The sequence below is a fragment of the Salmo salar genome, unplaced genomic scaffold (assembly GCF_905237065.1).
Source record: "Salmo salar unplaced genomic scaffold, Ssal_v3.1, whole genome shotgun sequence".
Taxonomy (NCBI): Eukaryota; Metazoa; Chordata; class Actinopteri; order Salmoniformes; family Salmonidae; genus Salmo; species Salmo salar.
The window spans coordinates 92,460-116,247 of NW_025549352.1; the positions used below are offsets into that span (position 1 = coordinate 92,460).

The 23,788-nt window shown below is 45.1% G+C and overlaps 1 protein-coding gene across 1 annotated transcript; it reads right to left on the reverse strand.

Annotated features, from left to right (window-relative positions):
- Nucleotides 1–13,341: 13,341 nt before the first annotated feature.
- LOC123723949 (signal-induced proliferation-associated protein 1-like) lies at nucleotides 13,342–22,653 on the reverse strand. The gene is made up of 7 exons (XM_045713188.1): nucleotides 22,412–22,653; nucleotides 22,088–22,214; nucleotides 21,850–21,982; nucleotides 20,630–20,728; nucleotides 20,347–20,410; nucleotides 17,489–17,567; nucleotides 13,342–14,306 (listed from the first exon to the last, which is right to left on the reverse strand). The coding sequence occupies exons 1-7, from the start codon at nucleotides 22,651–22,653 to the stop codon at nucleotides 14,163–14,165; spliced, it is 888 nt and encodes a 295-aa protein (XP_045569144.1). The 3' UTR covers nucleotides 13,342–14,162.
- Nucleotides 22,654–23,788: the final 1,135 nt, after the last annotated feature.

The following is a 23,788-nucleotide window of genomic DNA, read 5'->3' on the forward strand; positions in this document are numbered from 1 at the left end:
CCAGAGACACTACAGTAGGGAGTCATTTAGCAGAGTCTCTTATCCAGAGACACTACAGAAGGGAGTCATTTAGCAGAGTCTCTTATCCAGAGACACTACAGTAGGGAGTCATTTAGCAGAGTCTCTTATCCAGAGACACTACAGTAGGGGAGTCATTTAGCAGAGTCTCTTATCCAGAGACACTACAGAAGGGAGTCATTTAGCAGAGTCTCTTATCCAGAGACACTACAGTAGGGAGTCATTTAGCAGAGTCTCTTATCCAGAGACACTACAGAAGGGAGTCATTTAGCAGAGTCTCTTATCCAGAGACACTACAGTAGGGAGTCATTTAGCAGAGTCTCTTATCCAGAGACACTACAGAAGGGAGTCATTTAGCAGAGTCTCTTATCCAGAGACACTACAGAAGGGAGTCATTTAGCAGAGTCTCTTATCCAGAGTGACTTACTTACTGTACATTCATCTTAAGATAGCTAGATGAGACAATCACATATCACAGTCAAATACAAGATACGAACATTCCATTCCAGCTAAACACTGGATATATAGTGTTTTGCAAAAAAAACACATTTTCATACCCATCTCAAATCTATGAATAAAAAAATCAGAGAACAGTAATATTTTACACACACATGAAGGTCCCGATAAGCAATAATTTCTGATGAAAAAACACAAATGTGAAAAATTGGTTGATTTAGCATTTTGGAAAGAAACTTCATATCTAGTCTGTACATATCCTACTGTAGTGTCTCTGGATAAAAAAACAACGACGTTTTCGTCTTTTGAGGTTCTAGTCATGAAATCTATGCAGCCTACTCAATCACTTTTTATAGCTACTGTTTATAGGCCTCCTGGGCCATATGCAGTGTTCCTCACTGAGTTCCCTGAATTCCTATCGGACCTTGTAGTCATCGCAGATAATGTTCAAATTTTTGGTGACTTTAATATTCACATGGAAAAGTCCACAAATCCACTCCAAAAGGCTTTTGGAGCCATTATCGACTCAGTGGGTTTTGTCCAACATGTCTCTGGACCTACTCACTGCCACAGTCATACTCTGGACCTAGTTTTGTCCCATGGAATAAATGTTGTGGATCTTAATGTTTTTCCTCATAATCCTGGACTATCGGACCACCATTTTATTACGTTCGCAATCGCAACAAACAATCTGCTCAGACCCCAACCAAGAAGCATTAAAAGTCGTGCTATAAATTCTCAGACAACCCAAAGATTCCTTGATGCCCTTGCAGACTCCCTCTGCCTACCCAAGGACGTCAGAGGACAAAAATCAGTTAACCACCTAACCGAGGAACTCAATTTAACCTTGCGCAATACCCTAGATGCAGTTGCACCCCTAAAAACTAAAAACATTTGTCATAAGAAACTAGCTCCCTGGTATACAGAAAATACACGAGCTCTGAAGCAAGCTTCCAGAAAATTGGAACGGAAATGGCGCCACACCAAACTGGAAGTCTTCCGACTAGCTTGGAAAGACAGTACCGTGCAGTATCGAAGAGCCCTCACTGCTGCTCGATTATCCTATTTTTCCAACTTAATTGAGGAAAATAAGAACAATCCGAAATGTCTTTTTTATACTGTCGCAAAGTTAACTAAAAAGCAGCATTCCCCAAGAGAGGATGGCTCTCACTTCAGCAGTGATGAATTCATGAACTTCTTTGAGGAAAAGATCATGATCATTAGAAAGCAAATTACGGACTCCTCTTTAAATCTGCGTATTCCTCCAAAGCTCCGTTGTCCTGAGTCTGCACAACCCTGCCAGGACCTAGGATCAAGGGAGACACTAAAGTGTTTTAGTATTATATCTCTTGACACAATGATGAAAATAATCATGGCCTCTAAACCTTCAAGCTGCATACTGGACCCTATTCTAACTAAACTACTGAAAGAGCTGCTTTCTGTGCTTGGCCCTCCTATGATGAACATAATAAACGGCTCTCTATCCACCGGATGTGTACCAAACTCACTAAAAGTGGCAGTAATAAAGCCTCTCTTGAAAAAGCCAAATCTTGACCCAGAAATTATAAAAAACTATCGGCCTATATCAAATCTTCCATTCCTCTCAAAAATGTTAGAAAAAGCTGTTGCACAGCAACTCACTGCCTTCCTGAAGACAAACAATGTATACGAAACACTTCAGTCTGGTTTTAGACCCCATCATAGCACTGAGACTGCACTTGTGAAGGTGGTAAATTACCTTTTAATGACGTCAGACCGAGGTTCTGCGTCTGTCCTCGTGCTCCTAGATCTTAGTGCTGCTTTTGATACCATCGATCACCACATTCTTTTGGAGAGATTGGAAACCCAAATTGGTCTACATGGACAAGTTCTGGCCTGGTTTAGGTCTTATCTGTCGGAAAGATATCAGTTTGTCTCTGTGAATGGTTTGTCCTCTGACAAATCAACTATAAATTTCGGTGTTCCTCAAGGTTCCGTTTTAGGACCACTATTGTTTTCACTATATATTTTACCTCTTGGGGATGTCATTCGAAAACATAATGTTAAATTTCACTGCTATGCGGATGACACACAGCTGTACATTTCAATGAAACATGGTGAAGCCCCAAAATTGCCCTCGCTAGAAGCCTGTGTCTCAGACATAAGGAAGTGAATGGCTGCAAACTTTCTACTCTTAAACTCGGACAAAACAGAGATGCTTGTTCTAGGTCCCAAGAAACAAAGAGATCTTCTGTTGAATCTGACAATTCATCTGGATGGTTATACAGTCGTCTCAAATAAAACTGTGAAGGACCTCGGCGTTACTCTGGACCCTGATCTCTCTTTTGAAGAACATATCAAGACTGTTTCAAGGACAGCTTTTTTCCATCTACGTAACATTGCAAAAATCAGAAACTTTCTGTCCAAAAATGACGCAGAAAAATGTATCCATGCCTTTGTTACTTCTAGGTTGGACTACTGCAATGCTCTACTTTCCGGCTACCCGGATAAAGCACTAAATAAACTTCAGTTAGTGCTAAATACGGCTGCTAGAATCCTGACTAGAACCAAAAAATTTGATCATATTACTCCAGTGCTAGCCTCCCTACACTGGCTTCCTGTTAAGGCAAGGGCTGATTTCAAGGTTTTACTGCTAACCTACAAAGCATTACATGGGCTTGCTCCTACCTATCTTTCGCGATTTGGTCTTGCCGTATATACCTACACGTACGCTACGGTCACAAGACGCGGGCCTCGTAATTGTTCCTAGAATTTCTAAGCAAACAGCTGGAGGCAGGGCTTTCTCCTATAGAGCTCCATTTTTATGGAATAGTCTGCCTACCCATGTGAGAGACGCAGACTCAGTCTCAACCTTTAAGTCTTCACTGAAGACACATCTCTTCAGTAGGTCCTATGATTAAGTGTAGTCTGGCCCAGGGGTGTGAAGGTGAACGGAAAGGCTGGAGCAACGAACCGCCCTTGCTGTCTCTGCCTGGCCGGTTTCCCCTCTTTCCACTGGGATTCTCTGCCTCTACCCCTATTGCGGGGGCTGAGTCACTGGCTTACTGGTGTTCTTCCATGCCGTCCCTGGGAGGGGTGCGTCACTTGAGTGGGTTGAGTCACTGACGTGGTCTTCCTGTCTGGGTTGGCGCCCCCCTTGGGCTGTGCCGTGGCGGAGATCTTTGTGTGCTATACTCGGCCTTGTCCCGGGATGGTATGTTGGTGGTTGGAGATATCTCTCCAGTGGTGTGGAGGCTGTGCTTTGGCAAAGTGGGTGGGGTTATATCCTACCTTTTTGGCCCTGTCCGGGGGTTTCATCGGATGGGGCCACAGTGTCTCCTGACCCCTCCTGTCTCAGCCTCCAGTATTTATGCTGCAGTAGTTTATGTGTCGGGGGCTAGGGTCAGTCTGTCACATCTGGAGTATTTCTCTTGTCTTTTCCGGTGTCCTGTGTGAATTTAAATATGCTCTCTCTAATTCTCTCTTTCTCTTTCTTTCTTTCTCTCTCTCTCTCGGAGGACCTGAGCCCTAGGACCATGCCTCAGGACTACCTGGCTTGATGACTCCTTGCTGTCCCCAGTTCACCTGGCCGTGCTGCTGCTCCAGTTCCAACTGTTCTGCCTGCAGCTATGGAACCCTGACCTGTTCACCGGACGTGCTACCTGTCCCAGATCTGCTGTCCCAGACCTGCTGGAACCCTGACCTATTCACCGGACGTGCTACCTGTCCCAGACCTGCTGTTTTCAACTCTCTAGAGACAGCAGGAGCGGTAGAGATACTCTCAAAGATCGGCTATGAAAAAGCCAACTGACACTTACTCTTGTGTTACTAACTTGTTGCACCCTCGACAACTACTATGATTATTATTATTTGACCATGCTGGTCATTTATGAACATTTGAACATCTAGGCCATGTGCTGTTATAATCTCCACCCGGCACAGCCAGAAGAGGACTGGCCACCCCTCATAGCCTGGTTCCTCTCTAGGTTTCTTCCTAGGTTTTGGCCTTTCTAGGGAGTTTTTCCTAGCCACCGTGCTTCTACACCTGCATTGCTTGCTGTTTGGGGTTTTAGGCTGGGTTTCTGTACAGCACTTTGAGATATCAGCTGATGTAAGAAGGGCTATATAAATAAATTTGATTTGATTTGATTTGTACAGTCACCCATAGAAAGGGCCTCAGAGTACGATATTTACTTGTGATTGTATCAGTTACATGAATGATGCTGATTACAGCAAATGTAATGTAGGTTCTGAAGGGTCTAGTTATTGGATCACTGCAGTAGGAGTTGTGTAATATTTCATTAACCAGACAGAGTAAAACGAATGATGTAGATGTCCTTCAAACTAATAATGCCCTCAAATCAGGACTTGTAATCTGATGTAATCTTGTTGTTACATTGTTGTCAACATGTAGCTTTATATTACACTGAATAGTCAAAATAACAATCCTCAATGGGATATTGAACAAAGTGATATCAGCTTCCCAACACTGCCCTTTGTCAGGTCTCAGAAAGAAAGAAACATTGAGAATCATAACATGGACACCAATCACTTCTAAAGGATTCTTTATTGCCATGTCCTCCAGTTCACAGTACATGAACAACATTTAGTCAATTGACTTCCTGTGAGGGAAAGAACAGGTTTAGAGGTGGCATCATACTGAAAACATGTTTTTGTGTTTTACAATACATTCCCTCAGTGTGCCACTGCCTGGTTATGGTAACGTCAGCTCTTTAACTGGCTGAGCTGAGTGCATAATGTGTGCTACTGTTCTGACCTGATGTGTGGCCCAGGCCTGCCGTAAACCTACACCAGGGATATGACTTCATGTGTGCTTCTACTGGTAATCATGTACTCTATTCTATCTTGACATTCCAGCTCTGTGTGGTAAGTAGGACATATACTGACACCATGGTTTCCTGTAAGGATGGTGTCATGACATAAAAGGCAAACCAATGAGGATAACAGGAAAACACTTCATTTATCCGTGCTCTTACAGCATGGAGGGGTGGAGGCAACATCCACATGTCTCTACCAGGGATCTTTCTCATAGGTTTACTATTGGCTGGGTGGAGATCATTTTCCAGCTGAAGTAGCCTACAGCAGGTGAGTGAATGGCCTATTGAATTGTTCTGTGTCAGGTGTCAGACATACATTCTGTGTTAGGTGTCAGACATACGTTCTGTGTTAGGTGTCAGACATACGTTCTGTGTTAGGTGTCAGACATACGTTCTGTGTCAGGTGTCAGACATATGTTCTGTGTTAGGTGTCAGACATACGTTCTGTGTCAGACATACGTTCTGTGTTAGGTGTCAGACATACGTTCTGTGTTAGGTGTCAGACATACGTTCAGTGTCAGGTGTCAGACATATGTTCTGTGTTAGGTGTCAGACATACGTTCTGTGTCAGACATACGTTCTGTGTTAGGTGTCAGACATACGTTCAGTGTCAGGTGTCAGACATACGTTCTGTGTCAGACATACGTTCTGTGTTAGGTGTCAGACATACGTTCTGTGTCAGACATACGTTCTGTGTCAGGTGTCAGACATACGTTCTGTGTCAGGTGTCAGATATACGTTCTGTGTCAGGTGTCAGACATACGTTCTGTGTCAGGTGTCAGACATACGTTCTGTGTTAGGTGTCAGACATACGTTCTGTGTCAGGTGTCAGACATACGTTCTGTGTTAGGTGTCAGACATACGTTCTGTGTCAGACATACGTTCTGTGTTAGGTGTCAGACATACATTCTGTGTCAGGTGTCAGACATACGTTCTGTGTCAGACATACGTTCTGTGTTAGGTGTCAGACATACGTTCTGTGTCAGGTGTCAGACATACGTTCAGTGTCAGGTGTCAGACATACGTTCTGTGTCAGGTGTCAGACATACGTTCTGTGTTAGGTGTCAGACATACGTTCTGTGTCAGACATACGTTCTGTGTCAGGTGTCAGACATACGTTCTGTGTCAGACATACGTTCTGTGTCAGGTGTCAGACATACGTTCTGTGTTAGGTGTCAGACATACGTTCTGTGTCAGGTGTCAGACATACGTTCTGTGTTAGGTGTCAGACATACGTTCTGTGTTAGGTGTCAGACATACATTCTGTGTCAGGTGTCAGACATACGTTCTGTGTCAGACATACGTTCTGTGTTAGGTGTCAGACATACGTTCTGTGTCAGGTGTCAGACATACGTTCTGTGTTAGGTGTCAGACGTACATTCTGTGTCAGACATACGTTCTGTGTTAGGTGTCAGACATACGTTCTGTGTCAGGTGTCAGACATACGTTCTGTGTTAGGTGTCAGACATACGTTCTGTGTCAGGTGTCAGACATACGTTCTGTGTTAGGTGTCAGACATACGTTCTGTGTCAAACATACGTTCTGTGTTAGGTGTCAGACATACATTCTGTGTCAGGTGTCAGACATACGTTCTGTGTCAGACATACGTTCTGTGTTAGGTGTCAGACATACGTTCTGTGTCAGGTGTCAGACATACGTTCTGTGTTAGGTGTCAGACGTACGTTCTGTGTCAGGTGTCAGACATACGTTCTGTGTTAGGTGTCAGATGTACGTTCTGTGTTAGGTGTCAGACATACGTTCTGTGTTAGGTGTCAGACATACGTTCTGTGTCAGACATACGTTCTGTGTCAGGTGTCAGACATATACGTTCTGTGTTAGGTGTCAGACATACGTTCTGTGTCAGACATACGTTCTGTGTTAGGTGTCAGACATACGTTCTGTGTTAGGTGTCAGACATACGTTCTGTGTCAGGTGTCAGACATACGTTCTGTGTCAGGTGTCAGACATACGTTCTGTGTCAGGTGTCAGACATACGTTCTGTGTCAGACATACGTTCTGTGTCAGGTGTCAGACATACGTTCTGTGTCAGGTGTCAGACATACGTTCTGTGTCAGGTGTCAGACACGTTCTGTGTCAGGTGTCAGACATACGTTCTGTGTCAGGTGTCAGACATACGTTCTGTGTCAGGTGTCAGACATACGTTCTGTGTCAGGTGTCAGACATACGTTCTGTGTCAGGTGTCAGACATACGTTCTGTGTCAGGTGTCAGACATACGTTCTGTGTTAGGTGTCAGACATACGTTCTGTGTCAGACATGCGTTCTGTGTCAGGTGTCAGACATACGTTCTGTGTCAGGTGTCAGACATACGTTCTGTGTTAGGTGTCAGACATACGTTCTGTGTCAGACATACGTTTTGTGTCAGGTGTCAGACATACGTTCTGTGTCAGACATACGTTCTGTGTTAGGTGTCAGACATACATTCTGTGTCAGACATACGTTCTGTGTCAGACATACGTTCTGTGTTAGGTGTCAGACATACATTCTGTGTCAGACATACGTTCTGTGTCAGGTGTCAGACATACGTTCTGTGTTAGGTGTCAGACATACGTTCTGTGTCAGACATACATTCTGTGTTAGGTGTCAGACATACGTTCTGTGTCAGGTGTCAGACATACATTCTGTGTCAGGTGTCAGACATACGTTCTGTGTCAGGTGTCAGAGATACGTTCTGTGTTAGGTGTCAGACATATGTTCTGTGTCAGACATACGTTCTGTGTTAGGTGTCAGACATACGTTCTGTGTTAGGTGTCAGACATACGTTCTGTGTCAGGTGTCAGACATACGTTCTGTGTCAGACGTACGTTCTGTGTCAGACATACGTTCTGTGTTAGGTGTCAGACATACATTCTGTGTTAGGTGTCAGACATACGTTCTGTGTTAGGTGTCAGACATACGTTCTGTGTGAGGTGTCAGACATACTTTCTGTGTCAGACATACGTTCTGTGTCAGACATACGTTCTGTGTTAGACATACGTTCTGTGTTAGGTGTCAGACATACGTTCTGTGTCAGACATACGTTCTGTGTTAGGTGTCAGACATACGTTCTGTGTCAGACATACGTTCTGTGTTAGGTGTCAGACATACGTTCTGTGTCAGGTGTCAGACATACGTTCTGTGTCAGACATACATTCTGTGTCAGGTGTCAGACATACGTTCTGTGTCAGGTGTCAGACATACGTTCTGTGTCAGACATACGTTCTGTGTCAGGTGTCAGACATACGTTCTGTGTTAGGTGTCAGACATACGTTCTGTGTCAGGTGTCAGACATACGTTCTGTGTTAGGTGTCAGACATACGTTCTGTGTCAAACATACGTTCTGTGTTAGGTGTCAGACATACATTCTGTGTCAGGTGTCAGACATACGTTCTGTGTCAGACATACGTTCTGTGTTAGGTGTCAGACATACGTTCTGTGTCAGGTGTCAGACATACGTTCTGTGTTAGGTGTCAGACGTACGTTCTGTGTCAGGTGTCAGACATACGTTCTGTGTTAGGTGTCAGACGTACGTTCTGTGTTAGGTGTCAGACATACGTTCTGTGTTAGGTGTCAGACATACGTTCTGTGTCAGACATACGTTCTGTGTCAGGTGTCAGACATATACGTTCTGTGTTAGGTGTCAGACATACGTTCTGTGTCAGACATACGTTCTGTGTTAGGTGTCAGACATACGTTCTGTGTTAGGTGTCAGACATACGTTCTGTGTCAGGTGTCAGACATACGTTCTGTGTCAGGTGTCAGACATACGTTCTGTGTCAGACATACGTTCTGTGTCAGACATACGTTCTGTGTCAGGTGTCAGACATACGTTCTGTGTCAGGTGTCAGACATACGTTCTGTGTCAGGTGTCAGACACGTTCTGTGTCAGGTGTCAGACATACGTTCTGTGTCAGGTGTCAGACATACGTTCTGTGTCAGGTGTCAGACATACGTTCTGTGTCAGGTGTCAGACATACGTTCTGTGTCAGGTGTCAGACATACGTTCTGTGTCAGGTGTCAGACATACGTTCTGTGTTAGGTGTCAGACATACGTTCTGTGTCAGACATGCGTTCTGTGTCAGGTGTCAGACATACGTTCTGTGTCAGGTGTCAGACATACGTTCTGTGTTAGGTGTCAGACATACGTTCTGTGTCAGACATACGTTTTGTGTCAGGTGTCAGACATACGTTCTGTGTCAGACATACGTTCTGTGTTAGGTGTCAGACATACATTCTGTGTCAGACATACGTTCTGTGTCAGACATACGTTCTGTGTTAGGTGTCAGACATACATTCTGTGTCAGACATACGTTCTGTGTCAGGTGTCAGACATACGTTCTGTGTTAGGTGTCAGACATACGTTCTGTGTCAGACATACATTCTGTGTTAGGTGTCAGACATACGTTCTGTGTCAGGTGTCAGACATACATTCTGTGTCAGGTGTCAGACATACGTTCTGTGTCAGGTGTCAGAGATACGTTCTGTGTTAGGTGTCAGACATATGTTCTGTGTCAGACATACGTTCTGTGTTAGGTGTCAGACATACGTTCTGTGTTAGGTGTCAGACATACGTTCTGTGTCAGGTGTCAGACATACGTTCTGTGTCAGACGTACGTTCTGTGTCAGACATACGTTCTGTGTTAGGTGTCAGACATACATTCTGTGTTAGGTGTCAGACATACGTTCTGTGTTAGGTGTCAGACATACGTTCTGTGTGAGGTGTCAGACATACTTTCTGTGTCAGACATACGTTCTGTGTCAGACATACGTTCTGTGTTAGACATACGTTCTGTGTTAGGTGTCAGACATACGTTCTGTGTCAGACATACGTTCTGTGTTAGGTGTCAGACATACGTTCTGTGTTAGGTGTCAGACATACGTTCTGTGTCAGGTGTCAGACATACGTTCTGTGTCAGACATACATTCTGTGTCAGGTGTCAGACATACGTTCTGTGTCAGGTGTCAGACATACATTCTGTGTCAGACATACGTTCTGTGTTAGGTGTCAGACATACGTTCTGTGTCAGGTGTCAGACATACGTTCTGTGTTAGGTGTCAGACATACGTTCTGTGTCAGGTGTCAGACATACGTTCTGTGTCAGACATACGTTCTGTGTTAGGTGTCAGACATACGTTCTGTGTCAGACATGCGTTCTGTGTCAGACATACGTTCTGTGTCAGGTGTCAGACATACGTTCTGTGTTAGGTGTCAGACATACGTTCTGTGTCAGACATACGTTCTGTGTTAGGTGTCAGACATACGTTCTGTGTCAGGTGTCAGACATACGTTCTGTGTTAGGTGTCAGACATACGTTCTGTGTCAGACATACGTTCTGTGTCAGGTGTCAGACATACGTTCTGTGTTAGGTGTCAGACATACATTCTGTGTCAGACATACGTTCTGTGTCAGGTGTCAGACATACGTTCTGTGTTAGGTGTCAGACATACGTTCTGTGTTAGGTGTCAGACATACATTCTGTGTCAGATATACATTCTGTGTCAGACATACATTCTGTGTCAGACATACGTTCTGTGTTAGGTGTCAGACATACGTTCTGTGTTAGGTGTCAGACACGTTCTGTGTTAGGTGTCAGACATACGTTCTGTGTCAGGTGTCAGACATACGTTCTGTGTTAGGTGCAGACATACGTTCTGTGTCAGACATACGTTCTGTGTCAGGTGTCAGACACGTTCTGTGTTAGGTGTCAGACATACGTTCTGTGTCAGGTGTCAGACATACGTTCTGTGTCAGGTGTCAGACATACGTTCTGTGTTAGGTGCAGACATACGTTCTGTGTCAGACATACGTTCTGTGATGCATAAATGGGTCTTCAAAGTGCACTCAAGAGTGTGATTTGGAGGATGGTTCATACTTGTCCAAATTATTGTGGAAAGTTGTGTTTTTCTGCATCGAATTATTAGATTTTGATAGGGTTGGAGATACTGGTCTTTAACCAGTGCTATACAGAATAATTCCCAATAACCTAACAAAACCAAACACAAATTTCATATCGTCTTCATATATAACCCATTTGACACTTTCCTGGGGTCCCTAACCCCATCTTATTGTAGGTCTTCTTTTAAATGTAATTAGGGCTGCAGAGCGGACCCTGGAGAGACCCCATACCAACCAACCTTACATCTGCGTCTGTCATGTGGCAGACACACCTGTCATTCTGGAGTGTACAGGACAACCTGTCACTGTCTGCTACCATGAAGAACTGAAATGAAGACACCAAGCTGAGTTACCGTTCATTACACTTTCAGGTAGGCAGAATGTCTGAGAGAGAAGCCTTCACATGAACCAGTCTGACCATGTTGTCTGTCCAGTCCTCTGTGGACAGTCTGAGAGTCACTCTTTAACATGTACCTAGTGGCATTAGAGACCTTATTGAATGTGAACGTAGGAGCTCTGAATTAATAGCTCAATAGTAATATGATAATGATAACCAATATTATTTCCCCAAGAAATACTAGAACATTGCAGAAATATATTTCCTGCTGTCTTTTTGTGTTTGAATTTCTACCAAAAAAAGAGGATTCCTTAAAACCAACCCACACCATTCCAGTTGAACTTTATAGCACATGTATTTGCTTCCTCCCTCCCCCCCTTGTATTAAAACATCCAACAAGGAATTCCACATTTGCAAGATTAATAAGTTATTACATTTTTATATACACACACACACACACACACACACACACACACACACACACACACACACACACACACACACACACACACACACACACACACACACACACACACACACACACACACACACACACACACACACACACACACAGAGGGGAGCTAGGAAGTTGCCTGGTGCAGTATCATGCTTCAACAACCTCCTAGAATCTAAAGAACTATACAGAAGAACACAGTAAAACATCAGATATTCTTCCACTTCTCAACACCATTTCAAACAGCATGGATCAAACAGCCTGTTTGGCCACATTTACACTGGTCTGCATATTAAACCATCCTGCAATGGACGGCATACACAACCGAATGCGCTAAGTAACATTGAACACTTCAGCTGTACATGTCATCTTCACATATAGATAAAGTTCAGATGTTTTATTTAATTCGAATATATGGTAATCTGCTGGTACCGGGCAATCACAGTAACTCTAAAATAAAATCACAAGAGGAAGTAAAAGGGTAGGTCTTTAAAAGTAGCATTGAGACAGTGTGATTGACGATTGTTTGGCATCCCTTCCAAATTTGAAGTCTAGTTACTTTGGGTGTGTCACAGCTGGGTCCAGTGGTCTGAGTGGGGTGTAGGAGATCTGCCCTGGCATCTTTTGGCAGAACAGTCTTGGAGGAGGAATATTCCCGTCCTCCTCTGATCTCATATTGTTATTGGCATCATCAGCAGTGGACCTGAAGATGAGGTGGGGTGAGATCAAATCCACTTTCATTTTTCAAGCAAGGCATAAACCTGGGCAGGAAGTTAAATAGTGCCCTGTCCCATGCCCATATAGGTTATGCTAAAAGTGCAAAAACAACGCAGAAACACATACAGTAGGTACACACACAGAAAGATGAAATGAGGGAATCCCTCACCCACAGTCAACCACTCTAGAACCTTTCGGAATGAATTTCAAATACACTGAATTATCATTGTAGCCAGCAAACAAACAAACACAAAAATATAATTGAACACAGATGGCTGTGTTCACTAGAGGAATCCTGTTCAGTTTACATTAAATCTCTACAATGTTTGTTTCTTTGAAAGGAGAGCTGCCGTGCGGCAGCGCATGGCTCAGTCCAGCAGGAGGCGTACTTTCTACAGTGTAGCTTCTACAGCCAGTCTTTAAGGGATAAAGTTCCATTGTTTCATCCTCATCCAAGGTATTATCCACTTCCATATCCGTCTCAACTACTTGCACGGAACACCACCAGCTCTCTGAGTCCATTCGGTGAGTCAATTCCCTTATAACTAAATTGCATCTCATTCCCTGAAAGCAGATGTGAAATACTCTGTTACTGGCCGACTCGTGTCCACAACCCTTCAAATGAAGCTGAGGCGGTATGGAGGGGGAGAGAATAGTGTCTCTACACAATGAACTAACCATTCTGTGAGCAGGTTGGCAGAGAGAGGCAGGGTCAGTATGCATCAGTCCGTCTTTTCAAGCAGGCTGCCTGCATGCATGTCATTTTCCCTATGTAGCTCCAAGGCCCTCTACTCTAATGGTGCACGGCTGCGCTGTTTGTTCTCAGTCCGAGACGTTGCATATCATGGAGAGGGTTGAGCAGAGAGGAGAGAGACTACTGTTTACATACTGTACACACACTTGGGGTCAATAGAAATCAACAGCCATCAAACATGCTGCATGTGTCTCTTCATCTAAATCAACTGGGTAGCTTTAAGCAATTGCTATTCTGCCCAACTTGTCAAGTATGTGAAGCAAGATAAAATAACCATGGTGATGCACGCACGCACACACTCACGGTACAAAGAAACACACTATTGGGTAAAGAGCAACCCTGGATATGCGGCACAACTGGTCAAGCTATTGAGAAGACCATCAGATGGTGAGAAATGACTCAGGGTTGTTTTTCAGTTGGTTCGACACTCATGGGCTGGTCCAGAGTTGAAATGTCATTCTACAGAATGCAGAGTATTGTGCATGTGTGTGTGTGTGTCTGTATTAATATACAGTGAGCAACAGTAAGAGTATGTTGATGTATTGTGCATGGGTGTTTGTATACAATATTGAATGTGGTGTGTCCAGCATGTGTTTATGATCTTGTTTGTCTGCATTTGTTTGTGTGTGTGTTTGTTTGTGTGTGATCTTGTGTGTGTGTGTGATATTGTGTGTGTGTTTGTGTGTCTGTACACATAGTGTGTACTGTGACAGAGCTAGCAGGGCTTGTTGACATTGCACAGCAGCTCGGTGACTTTGATGAGGCGGGCCACGGTACTCTGGGATTCCTCCTGCAGCCGCTGGTTATTCTGCCTGAGGCTCTGCACCTCGGCCTGCAGCACCGCCTTGTCCTCCTTCTCCTGCCAGGGAGCGGCACACAACAACACCCGTCTGTCAGACCACCATGGCTGGGATGGATGGAGGGGTGAGAGGGATCTGGGTGTGGGTGGAGGTGGGTGAGGGCTGGCTTGGACTGGGCTGGACAGCAGGCACGCGCAGACAGACGGGTTCACAAACATACACCTACATGCCTTGTGGTAGCAGTGCAAGCAAGACAGGGTACTAGAGAAGTACACACACACACACAGCAGATACACGCACGCACTCACACACGCAAATACAAACCAATTTCCTTCTATAAAAGCACTCCATAGGGAGAAGTGGAGTATGGAGGAAATGTTTAGACAGATTTACTATGGCAACCACTTGTTCCAGACCAAACAACCAATTCATAAATCAATCTCTCATTAAACGAGAGCAGAGGAATTGCCATAACATTTTATTTCCAATGTAGCTGATTGTTATACAAGTGAGATTTCCATAAAACCCAAGCTCCAAAATGTCTTGCATTCCTCATCAACCAAACAGCAGGGGTCACCCTAATCTCTCACTACTTGGAATTCTGTTTAAAATCAGCTATTGCCATTTTTAGAGTGGTGCTTTGCCATAGTAAATGCTTCCTGTTTGCTATGCCATAAACTGTATCAAGAGTTGTGACAGAGACAGGAAATCGGAGGCTTAGGGTACACAGAAAGACAGGGGCCACTACCAGCACAACCAGTGTTACCAACAGCATTATTGCTTTAACACTAAACCTTAAACTGACACGGGTATGACGAAACATGTATTTTTACTCCTCTAATTACGTTGGTAAACGTATATATAATATAATATAATTAAGCAATAATTAAGCAATAAGGCACCTCAGGAATTTGTGGTTTATGGCCAATATACCACTGCCAAGGGGTGTATCCAGGCACTGCGTCATGCATAAGAACAGCCCTATGCCGTGGTATATTGACCATTTACCACACCCCCTCGTGCCTTATTGCTTAATTATATTGCCTCTCCCGCACCTTTGCCTTATGTAATGGTGTTGATTTGTATTACTATCTACATAGAGAAAGGGTTCTATCCAGACGGACTCCTGTCTATCTGTCTGTCTGTCTGTCTGTCTGTCTGTCTGTCTGTCTGTCTGTCTGTCTGTCTGTCTGTCTGTCTGTCTGTCTGTCTGTCTGTCTGTCTGTCTGTCTGTCTGTCTGTCTGTCTGTCTGTCTGTCTGGTGTGATGTGATGTGATGTGATGTCAGTGAGTCGTGGGATGAGGAAGGGACGGGTTACGGATAGTTGACAATAACAATTCATGATAGATGAGACCAGTTATCACCAATCTGGGTCAATAGAAATTCTCTTTGGTAGCAGCAGTACTGTATGGCTTTGCTGGTTCAACTCCCTAGTGGACCATAGTGCAACTGTGCCCTGGAGCAAGTCAATACACCTGAAATAACAAGTACTTAGCTTCAGAATTGGAAAATGAATAAATGTAAAGATGAGAGTCCAACAGAAAGCAAAGTAACAAATGATCATCACCACATCAGGTGATTGTTCATTGGGCCATACTATACTAGCTCAGGTACGGTAAACCCTGCCGTGTTGGCAGTCAGACAGAAACCAAAGACTAACCAAAAGTAGTCCATGTTTCACATCACACTTCTGAATGGAACCTAACCAGCTACTCTGAGGTAACACAATTCCAACGGTCTTAGCTAATTCCTACTTGTTTCTGCTGGACATACTATGGGACTGGGACAGCCCATTACCAACCATGCTCACTCATTCTACCAGGGCAGAAGGTAAACAACAGAGAAAATGGATCATCTGATGTGGCATGTCCCTGTTAGGTCGTCTTCCTTCTTGGTTCATTGTCCCTGACTGTTAATGTCTGTGTGTTGTCTAGACTGATGATAACACTGTGTTAATGGTGAGTGTTCAGAGGAAGAGTAGGGAGTTACGAAAACAGAGGGTAAGACTTTGGTTATGTTGGTGTTATAGCCACAGGATTGTGACCATAATATCTGCAGAGTTTGATTCTTATGTGTGCTTTATGTCTCACATGTTTCAAGAAGTTGAGCGAATAGCATTTGCACTAAAATCCTTAGAATGTAATTCACTTAGTTGGATGGAAGTTTTAAACACTGGCAGTGTGGCGTCTCTTTGATATTTGAGTGGTGAAAAGGACTACGTTGGAGGGGATATAGCACACTGCATACCATAGGGTTTCATTTGACCTCAGAGATGAAACACCCTCGTTACTGTAACAAAGGAATCATGTCTCACCCAAATGTGTTTAAGGATGCTTGGGAGGCTTCCAAACCCTCTTCATTTCTCTCTCCTTCTTTCACTCTTTCTCACCCTTTTTCCAATTTGCTTCAGTCTTCCTTTCCTCTCCAGATGCTCTACATTGTGTAACCAACACTACAAGAACAGCTAGTCATTCAGTAGTTCTGAAGGCTTCAAAAGTCATCCATGCCCAAGTCCCCATGTTTCCCAGAGAAGAGCCTGTGAATGGAGAAATGGTGCTGAGGTCCTGAGGCTGCACACAGGGATGACTGACAGCCTGTCAGACCTTCAGGGTTGCGAGGAGGAACTCTGCTTACATCTTTCACATCCATAAAGGACCCCACAGGTGGTTTTTGGTTATTGGGTTAATGTACTCTGTTTTTTAGTAGTTCCATTTCCAATTGTTATTTTGTTTTCAACGCAACAACAGAGGAAAAATCTCATGCTGTACTTGCCTCTACTACCATTGGTCACTTAGTGTTGAGAGAGTGAGCATGGTTGCCCAAAGTCCCTCCAGCCAATCTTCTCATCTCCTCTGTTCACCCTGCCCAATGACAAGACAGGTTTCTTTTGCTTGGCCCACCCTACTTCTACATTCTGTCTGTCTGTCTGTCTGTCTGTCTGTCTGTCTGTCTGTCTGTCTGTCTGTCTGTCTGTCTGTCTGTCTGTCTGTCTGTCTGCCTGCCTGCCTGCCTGCCTGCCTGCCTGCCTGCCTGCCTGCCTGCCTGCCTGCCTGCCTGCCTGCCTGCCTGCCTGCCTGCAGTAGGAATCAGGGGGTTGGGTGAGGAGAAGGGAGGGTGGGTGGGGTACAAGGTAGGGTGGGGGTAAGTGGACGGGATGGGGGTCGTGGGGTCACTGTGTGGGCAGGATGCTGTGAGGGGGTCTAGGGAGGGGCTGTGGTTGGCCATCTGAATGGGGAGTACCTTTTGCAGGTCATCCTGCAGCCTCTTCAGCATGTCCTCCAGCTGGGACACCTTCTCCTCCAGGTGGCCCGGTGAGTCACTGGCGAAACGGGGACAGAGACACACACTCAGTATAATGCACATAGTTTGGTGCTGTCTGTATGTTTCCTGTGTCCAGGGTCGGCCCTAGCCTTTTGGGGGCCTTGAGCAAACTTTTGTTGTGGGGCCACACCACCTCGCAGGCAAAACATTTTAGTGGCTCTGTTGATAATTCAACCACGATTCCTACAAGTTTACATAGCCGGCTAGATAATTTTTTATTTAGTAAAAAAATGTTTACCCCTTTTTATCCCCAATTTCATGGTATCCAATTGGTAGTTACAGTCTTGTCCCATCGCTGCAACTCCCGTACGGACTTGAGAGAGGCAAAGGTCAAGAGCCATGCGTCCTCCGAAACACGACCCTGCTTCTTAACACACTGCTCGCTTAACCCGGAAGCCAGCCACACCAATGTGTCGGAGGAAACACCGTACACCTGGCGACCAAAGTCAGTGTGTATGCGTCCGCCCGGACATCCCCGGACAAGGACATCCCGGCTGGCCAAACCCTCCCCTAACCCGGACAATGCTGGTCCAATTGTGCGCCGCCTCACGGGTCTCCCGGTCGCGGGACGGCTGCGACACAACCTGGGATCGAACCCAGGTCTGTAGTGATGCCTCTAGCACTGCGATGCAATGCCTTAGACCACTGCACCACTCGGGAGGCCCCGGCTAGACTAATTGACCAATCAAAAAAATTGTTAGCTGACATGGGCTAATTGAGTAAATGTTAGTAACTGACATGACAAGATAAAAACTTCTGAGGGTCAACTAAATTTCGAAAAAGCACTTGATGTATTCAACTGTTCTAACTCTCAACAGATTGAGTTCCAAAAAAATATACACTACCGTTCAAAAGTTTGGGGTCACTTAGAAATGTCCTTGTTTCTGAAAGAAAAGCACATTTGTTGTCCATTAAAATAACATCGAATTGATCAGAAATACAGTGTAGACACTGTTAATGTTGTAAATGACTATTGTAGCTGGAAACAGCTGATTATTAATGGAATATCTACACTCCTGTGTTCCAATGGCACGTTGTGTTAGCTAATCCAAGTTTATCATTTTAAAAGGCTGATCATTAAAAAAACTTTTGCAATAGTTTTTTTCTTTAACCCTTTTTGTGGTATCCAATTGGGAGTAGTTACAGTCTTGTCTCATTGCTGCAACTCCTGTACGGACTCGCGAAAGGCAAAGGTTGAGAGCCATGCATCCTTCAAAACACAACCCAACCCAACCCAGCCCAGCCCAGCCCAGCCCAGCCCAGCCAAGCCAAGCTGCTTCTTGACACAATGCCCATCCAACCCAGAAGCCAGCCACACCAATGTGACAGAGGAAACACCATACACCTGGCAACCTGGTCAGCATGCACTGCACCCAGCCCACCTCAGGAGTTGCTAGTGCACAATGAGACAAGGATATCCCTGCCGGCCAAACCCTCCCTAACCCGGATGACGCTTGGCCAATTGTGCATGGGCCTCCCAGTCACGGCCACCTGAGCCTGGACTCAAACCCAGAATCTCTGGTGGCACAGCTAGCACTGCAGTGCCTTAGACCACTGCGCCACCCGGGAGGCCCTCTTTTGCAATTATGTTAGCACAGCTGAAAACTGTTCTTCTGATTAAAGAAGCAATAAAACTGTCCTTCTTTAGACTAGTTGAGTATCTGGAGCATCAGCGTTTGTGGGTTTGATTACAGGCCCAAAATGGCCAGGAACAAAGAATTTTCTCTCACTCCTCTTTCGATTCTGGTTAGACAGTGTGCGCTGTTCTGTGAAGGGAGTAGTACACAGCGTTGTACGAGATCTTCAGTTTCTTGGCAATTTCTCGCATGGAATAGCCTTCATTTCTCAGAACAAGAACAGACTGACGAGTTTCAGAAGAAAGTTACTTTTGAACGGTAGTGTATATATGTAGATTTTCTGAGAGGTGGTCGGGCACCGTAGGAGACAGCTTATGCCTGGGGCCCGGCCCTGCCTGTATCCTCTCTGTTAGGTGTTTGTGTGAAAAGACAGTGAGTAAAATAGATGTACGTGTGTGAGCAAGAGAGACTTTGAGTCAGAATGGGAGACACAATAAAGGGGGGAATGGGGTGGAAGAGGAACATGCCATCACACTGAGTCAAACAGAGAGGAGGCTGAGGTACTGGCCGTAACCCCACTCTCTGAGGGGGTCTCAGGGGGAGTTGGGATATGCACAAAAATACATGTCCAATGAAACAGGACAAATATAAGCAACCACCAAATTATTATTAATCCGAGAGAAAGAATGAGAATACATAACAGCAGGAGAGAGAGAGAGTTGGAGAGTTAAAGAAAGAGAGTGTGAGAGATGATGAGGGGAGATCTAAGGACAGGCAATATGCCAAAGAGCCAGTATCATGATGAGCAACAGAGAGGCTGAAATATGCACACTGTTCAAAGGTCCATCTCTGATTTACAACCTCCCACAGGAAGATCCACACAAAGGACAGAGGACAATGAGTCAGACACCATTTGGAGTTCACATGCATAGAGGTCTACAGTGATCCAATCTCAGTGTGTGCATGTATTTCTTTTTCATTTGATATTTAACCTTTATTTTACTAAGCAATTCAGTTAAGAACAAATTCTTATTCACATTGACAGCCCACCGGGAACAGTGGGTTAACTGCCTTGTTCAGGGGTAAAAGACAGATTTATACCTTGTCAGCTCGGGAGTCAATCCAGCAACCTTTCGGTTACTGGCCCAACGCTTTAACCACTAGGCTACCTGCCATGTATAGCTAGAGACCCAAACCCACCTGTCCTTCGTGTCCTTTAGCTTGCCATCTGTCAGGGAGTCTGCTCCTTGGGTCCCATCTCCTGCTTTACGTTGTGAAATATGACACATCACTTACCCATGTTAGTCACTGAGCCCAACCACACAGAGCCAGTCATACACAGCCAGCCATATACACTCCATAGAAAATAAAGTATTTGGTTTTCAACATTCCCTCTGGTAATGTATCAAATATGACAGCTGTAGATGCATTTAGTAAAATAACATAATGTGTTGTCATCCCATGCAGATAGATGTCTTCTTACCTTCACGTGACAAGGCTTCTAGGATGCTGCGGCATGCTGTGGCTAGGTCAGCTATAGACTGCCACTCCTCCTCTGAGGAATCTGTGGTCTCCGACAGGACTGGAAGAGAGAAACAGAACTTCAATGGGCTTTCATAACAAAGGCATATCAACAAGGTGAGCAGCAGACCATGACAATACAGCATGACAACACAACAGAATTGTGGGATTTATGAGCAGGCAAATTCCTTCTGTGGTTCAACAAGGACAAAGAGCCACCACCAGGGGGTGCTACCACAATGCTTTGCTGCCTCGGTGGCGCTGCCCGACTAGCTGCAGTGTGAGAGCGAGAAGTGGGTTCTTTCAATCTCTGTGTGTGACGGCCTTCTGGAGTGTGGGGAGGGAAACAGAGACAATCTCCTCCAAGAAAGCTGAAGTATCTGCTGAGAGGATGAGTGTGTGAGCTCTTACAGAAACACTGTGATGAGTCTCATAGCCTCACGGCAGAGAAAGAGAGAGAGCAGATGGTCCAAAAGGGATCCTTGATTTGAGGCAGCCTAAAGCCCACCCCCCATCTGGCCCTCCTTTGGTGTGTAGCTGGTAGGGGGTGGTAGAGGGGCGGGGGCATATTGGGTTATGGGGATAGGGGGCAGCCTAGATGAAAGAAGAGGGACAAAGGGGATGGAAGGCAGAGCTAAAGGAGGATAATGAGGAGAGGGGTTTAGGGAGAAAGGGTCTGGGGGCTAAAAAGGGATTTGAGCATTTTTAAACAGTTGTAATTGTTCCGTTTCAGCACCGTTTGGCCTGGCCTCATCAGCTGGTACAGGGTCTGCACAGAGGCATTTTTGTTTCAGACGGCCTGCATAGTCCTTCTCTTATCATAGCTACTCTCTCTCTCTTTACAGTCAGATTTCTTTTGTTTTACTGCTCTCACTCTCAAGCTGTTGTGGCAGTGGAACAACTGTCTGTTTGCCATCATCAGGAGGGTGATCAACATCGCTGAGCAGTTGCTAATAGACGCTATTGTTTATGCATGCCAGTGATAAAGTGCTGTTTAATAAACAGGAGAAATACATGGGAAATAGGATTCATAACACATCATCACCATCCTCACCTAAAACTAGGACGTCTACCTAGGGGTAGCTGATATTTGAGGATGTGGTGATGGTAATGAGGTGTGTAAGGACATTGGAGAGGAATTGGGATGTTATGCAGGAGTGAGTGGTGTGGTGGAACACCCACTCTTGGTGATGGAGTTGTGTAGGCTCAGAGCTCGGGAGTTTCTCTCCGCTCTGTTCAGACATGACAACCGGGTGGAGGACAGGGAGGGGTCACTCGCTGATGGCCTCTCCTCACCCAACTCAGCCCCCACAAACTAGAGGGAAAGAGAGAGATAGAAGCAGTCAGACTAGGGGGTGAGGACCTTCATCAGATTATTATCCAGATTGTCATTTGTCTCCATCCCTGTGTGACTCTGTACCTGTTCCTCATCCAGGGGCATCTTGGGTTTGACAGCCAGGATGAGGTCCGGCGTGGCATCTCTCAGCTCCCCTGGGTTCTCATAGATGTGATGTTTCAACTTCACACCCACGTTGTCATACAAATGCCTGTCACAGAGAGACACAAAGATTGAGACATACACAGATTATAAATCCACTGTTTACACTAATGATTTACCAATCCAATCTGGAGGGCAAACTAGTTAATCTAGTCATCTTCCGGATAGCTGAGATCTGGTCAGAGAATCCTCTGAGGAATAAATAACCTGAGGTTTATGATGGGGCTGAGGGTGGAGGTCACATACCTGTCACATATTTCTCGGCAGGACGGGTGCCTCTCTAGGGAGTAGCTGCGTGTTAGCTGGGAGGGGTGATCTCCACGGTCTGGTTGAGTGGGTGGTCCTGCAGGGGAGGTGGCCCGTAACAGAGGCAGGCTGGGTGGGGGAGAGGAGGGAGCCCTGGTCCCCTGGTCCCCCTGGTCCTCCTCACCCAGTCCAGTCTCTGACAGCCTGTCCTCAGCCTCTCCTCCCTCTGCTGGTCCCTCCATCGTTTCCGCCTCCTTCCCCTCTCCCTGTTCCCGCTCCTCTTCCTCCATCTCCTCCTCTTCCTCCTCCTCCCTCTCGTCCAGCACCCAGGCCTCTCCAGACTGGCCCTCCCCAGGCTTACGCTCTGCATCCTGGATGGCTTTCTGGTATAACTCTGAGAAACTCCTGGAGCCATTAGAGACAGCAGAAGAGCAAGAAAGGTTTCTCTAACAAGATGGTATTACTGAATAAATATTACATACAAATATGCATCCCTTTTAATACACTCTGTTTATTCATGAATGATACAGTATTCTAGAGCAGTACATCTGAGGATTTTGCACAACAACAAAAACATATATTTACCTATGAAAAAAACATGGCATCTCTTTGAAATCTAAGAGGTGTTATTCCCTATTATAAGATGTAACAACATTCTGCCAGCGTCACACTTTTGGGGTTGTTCTTAAACACGACTGTCAGAACCATATCTACTAATGAGGGGTTCTCTCTCTCTGTAGATATCTCCACCAGCCAGTTAAACACGACTGTCAGAACCATATCTACTAATGAGGGTTCTCTCTCTCTGTAGATATCTCCACCAGCCAGTTAAACACCACTGTCAGAACCATATCTACTAATGAGGGGTTCTCTCTCTCTGTAGATATCTCCACCAGCCAGTTAAACACGACTGTCAGAACCATATCTACTAATGAGGGGTTCTCTCTCTCTGTAGATATCTCCACCAGCCAGTTAAACACGACTGTCAGAACCATATCTACTAATGAGGGGTTCTCTCTCTCTGTAGATATCTCCACCAGCCAGTTAAACAACGACTGTCAGAACCATATCTACTAATGAGGGGTTCTCTCTCTCTGTAGATATCTCCACCAGCCAGTTAAACACGACTGTCAGAACCATATCTACTAATGAGGGGTTCTCTCTCTCTGTAGATATCTCCACCAGCCAGTTAAACACGACTGTCAGAACCATATCTACTAATGAGGGGTTCCTCTCTCTGTAGATATCTCCACCAGCCAGAGTTAAACACGACTGTCAGAACCATATCTACTAATGAGGGGTTCTCTCTCTCTGCTAGATATCTCCACCAGCCAGTTAAACACGACTGTCAAAAACCATATCTACTAATGAGGGGTT

Bases quoted from the DNA above. Each gene is read 5' to 3' on its own strand.
- LOC123723949 (XM_045713188.1), bottom strand. From the start codon at position 22,653: ATGGAGGGACCAGCAGAGGGAGGAGAGGCTGAGGACAGGCTGTCAGAG. The intron at 20,729-21,849 runs GTGGGTGTTCCA...TCTCTCTTCCAG, and splicing joins ACACAACTCCATCACCAAGA to TCCTGTCGGAGACCACAGAT. The intron at 20,411-20,629 runs GTAAGAAGACAT...CACAACGTAAAG, and splicing joins AGAAGCCTTGTCACGTGAAG to CAGGAGATGGGACCCAAGGA.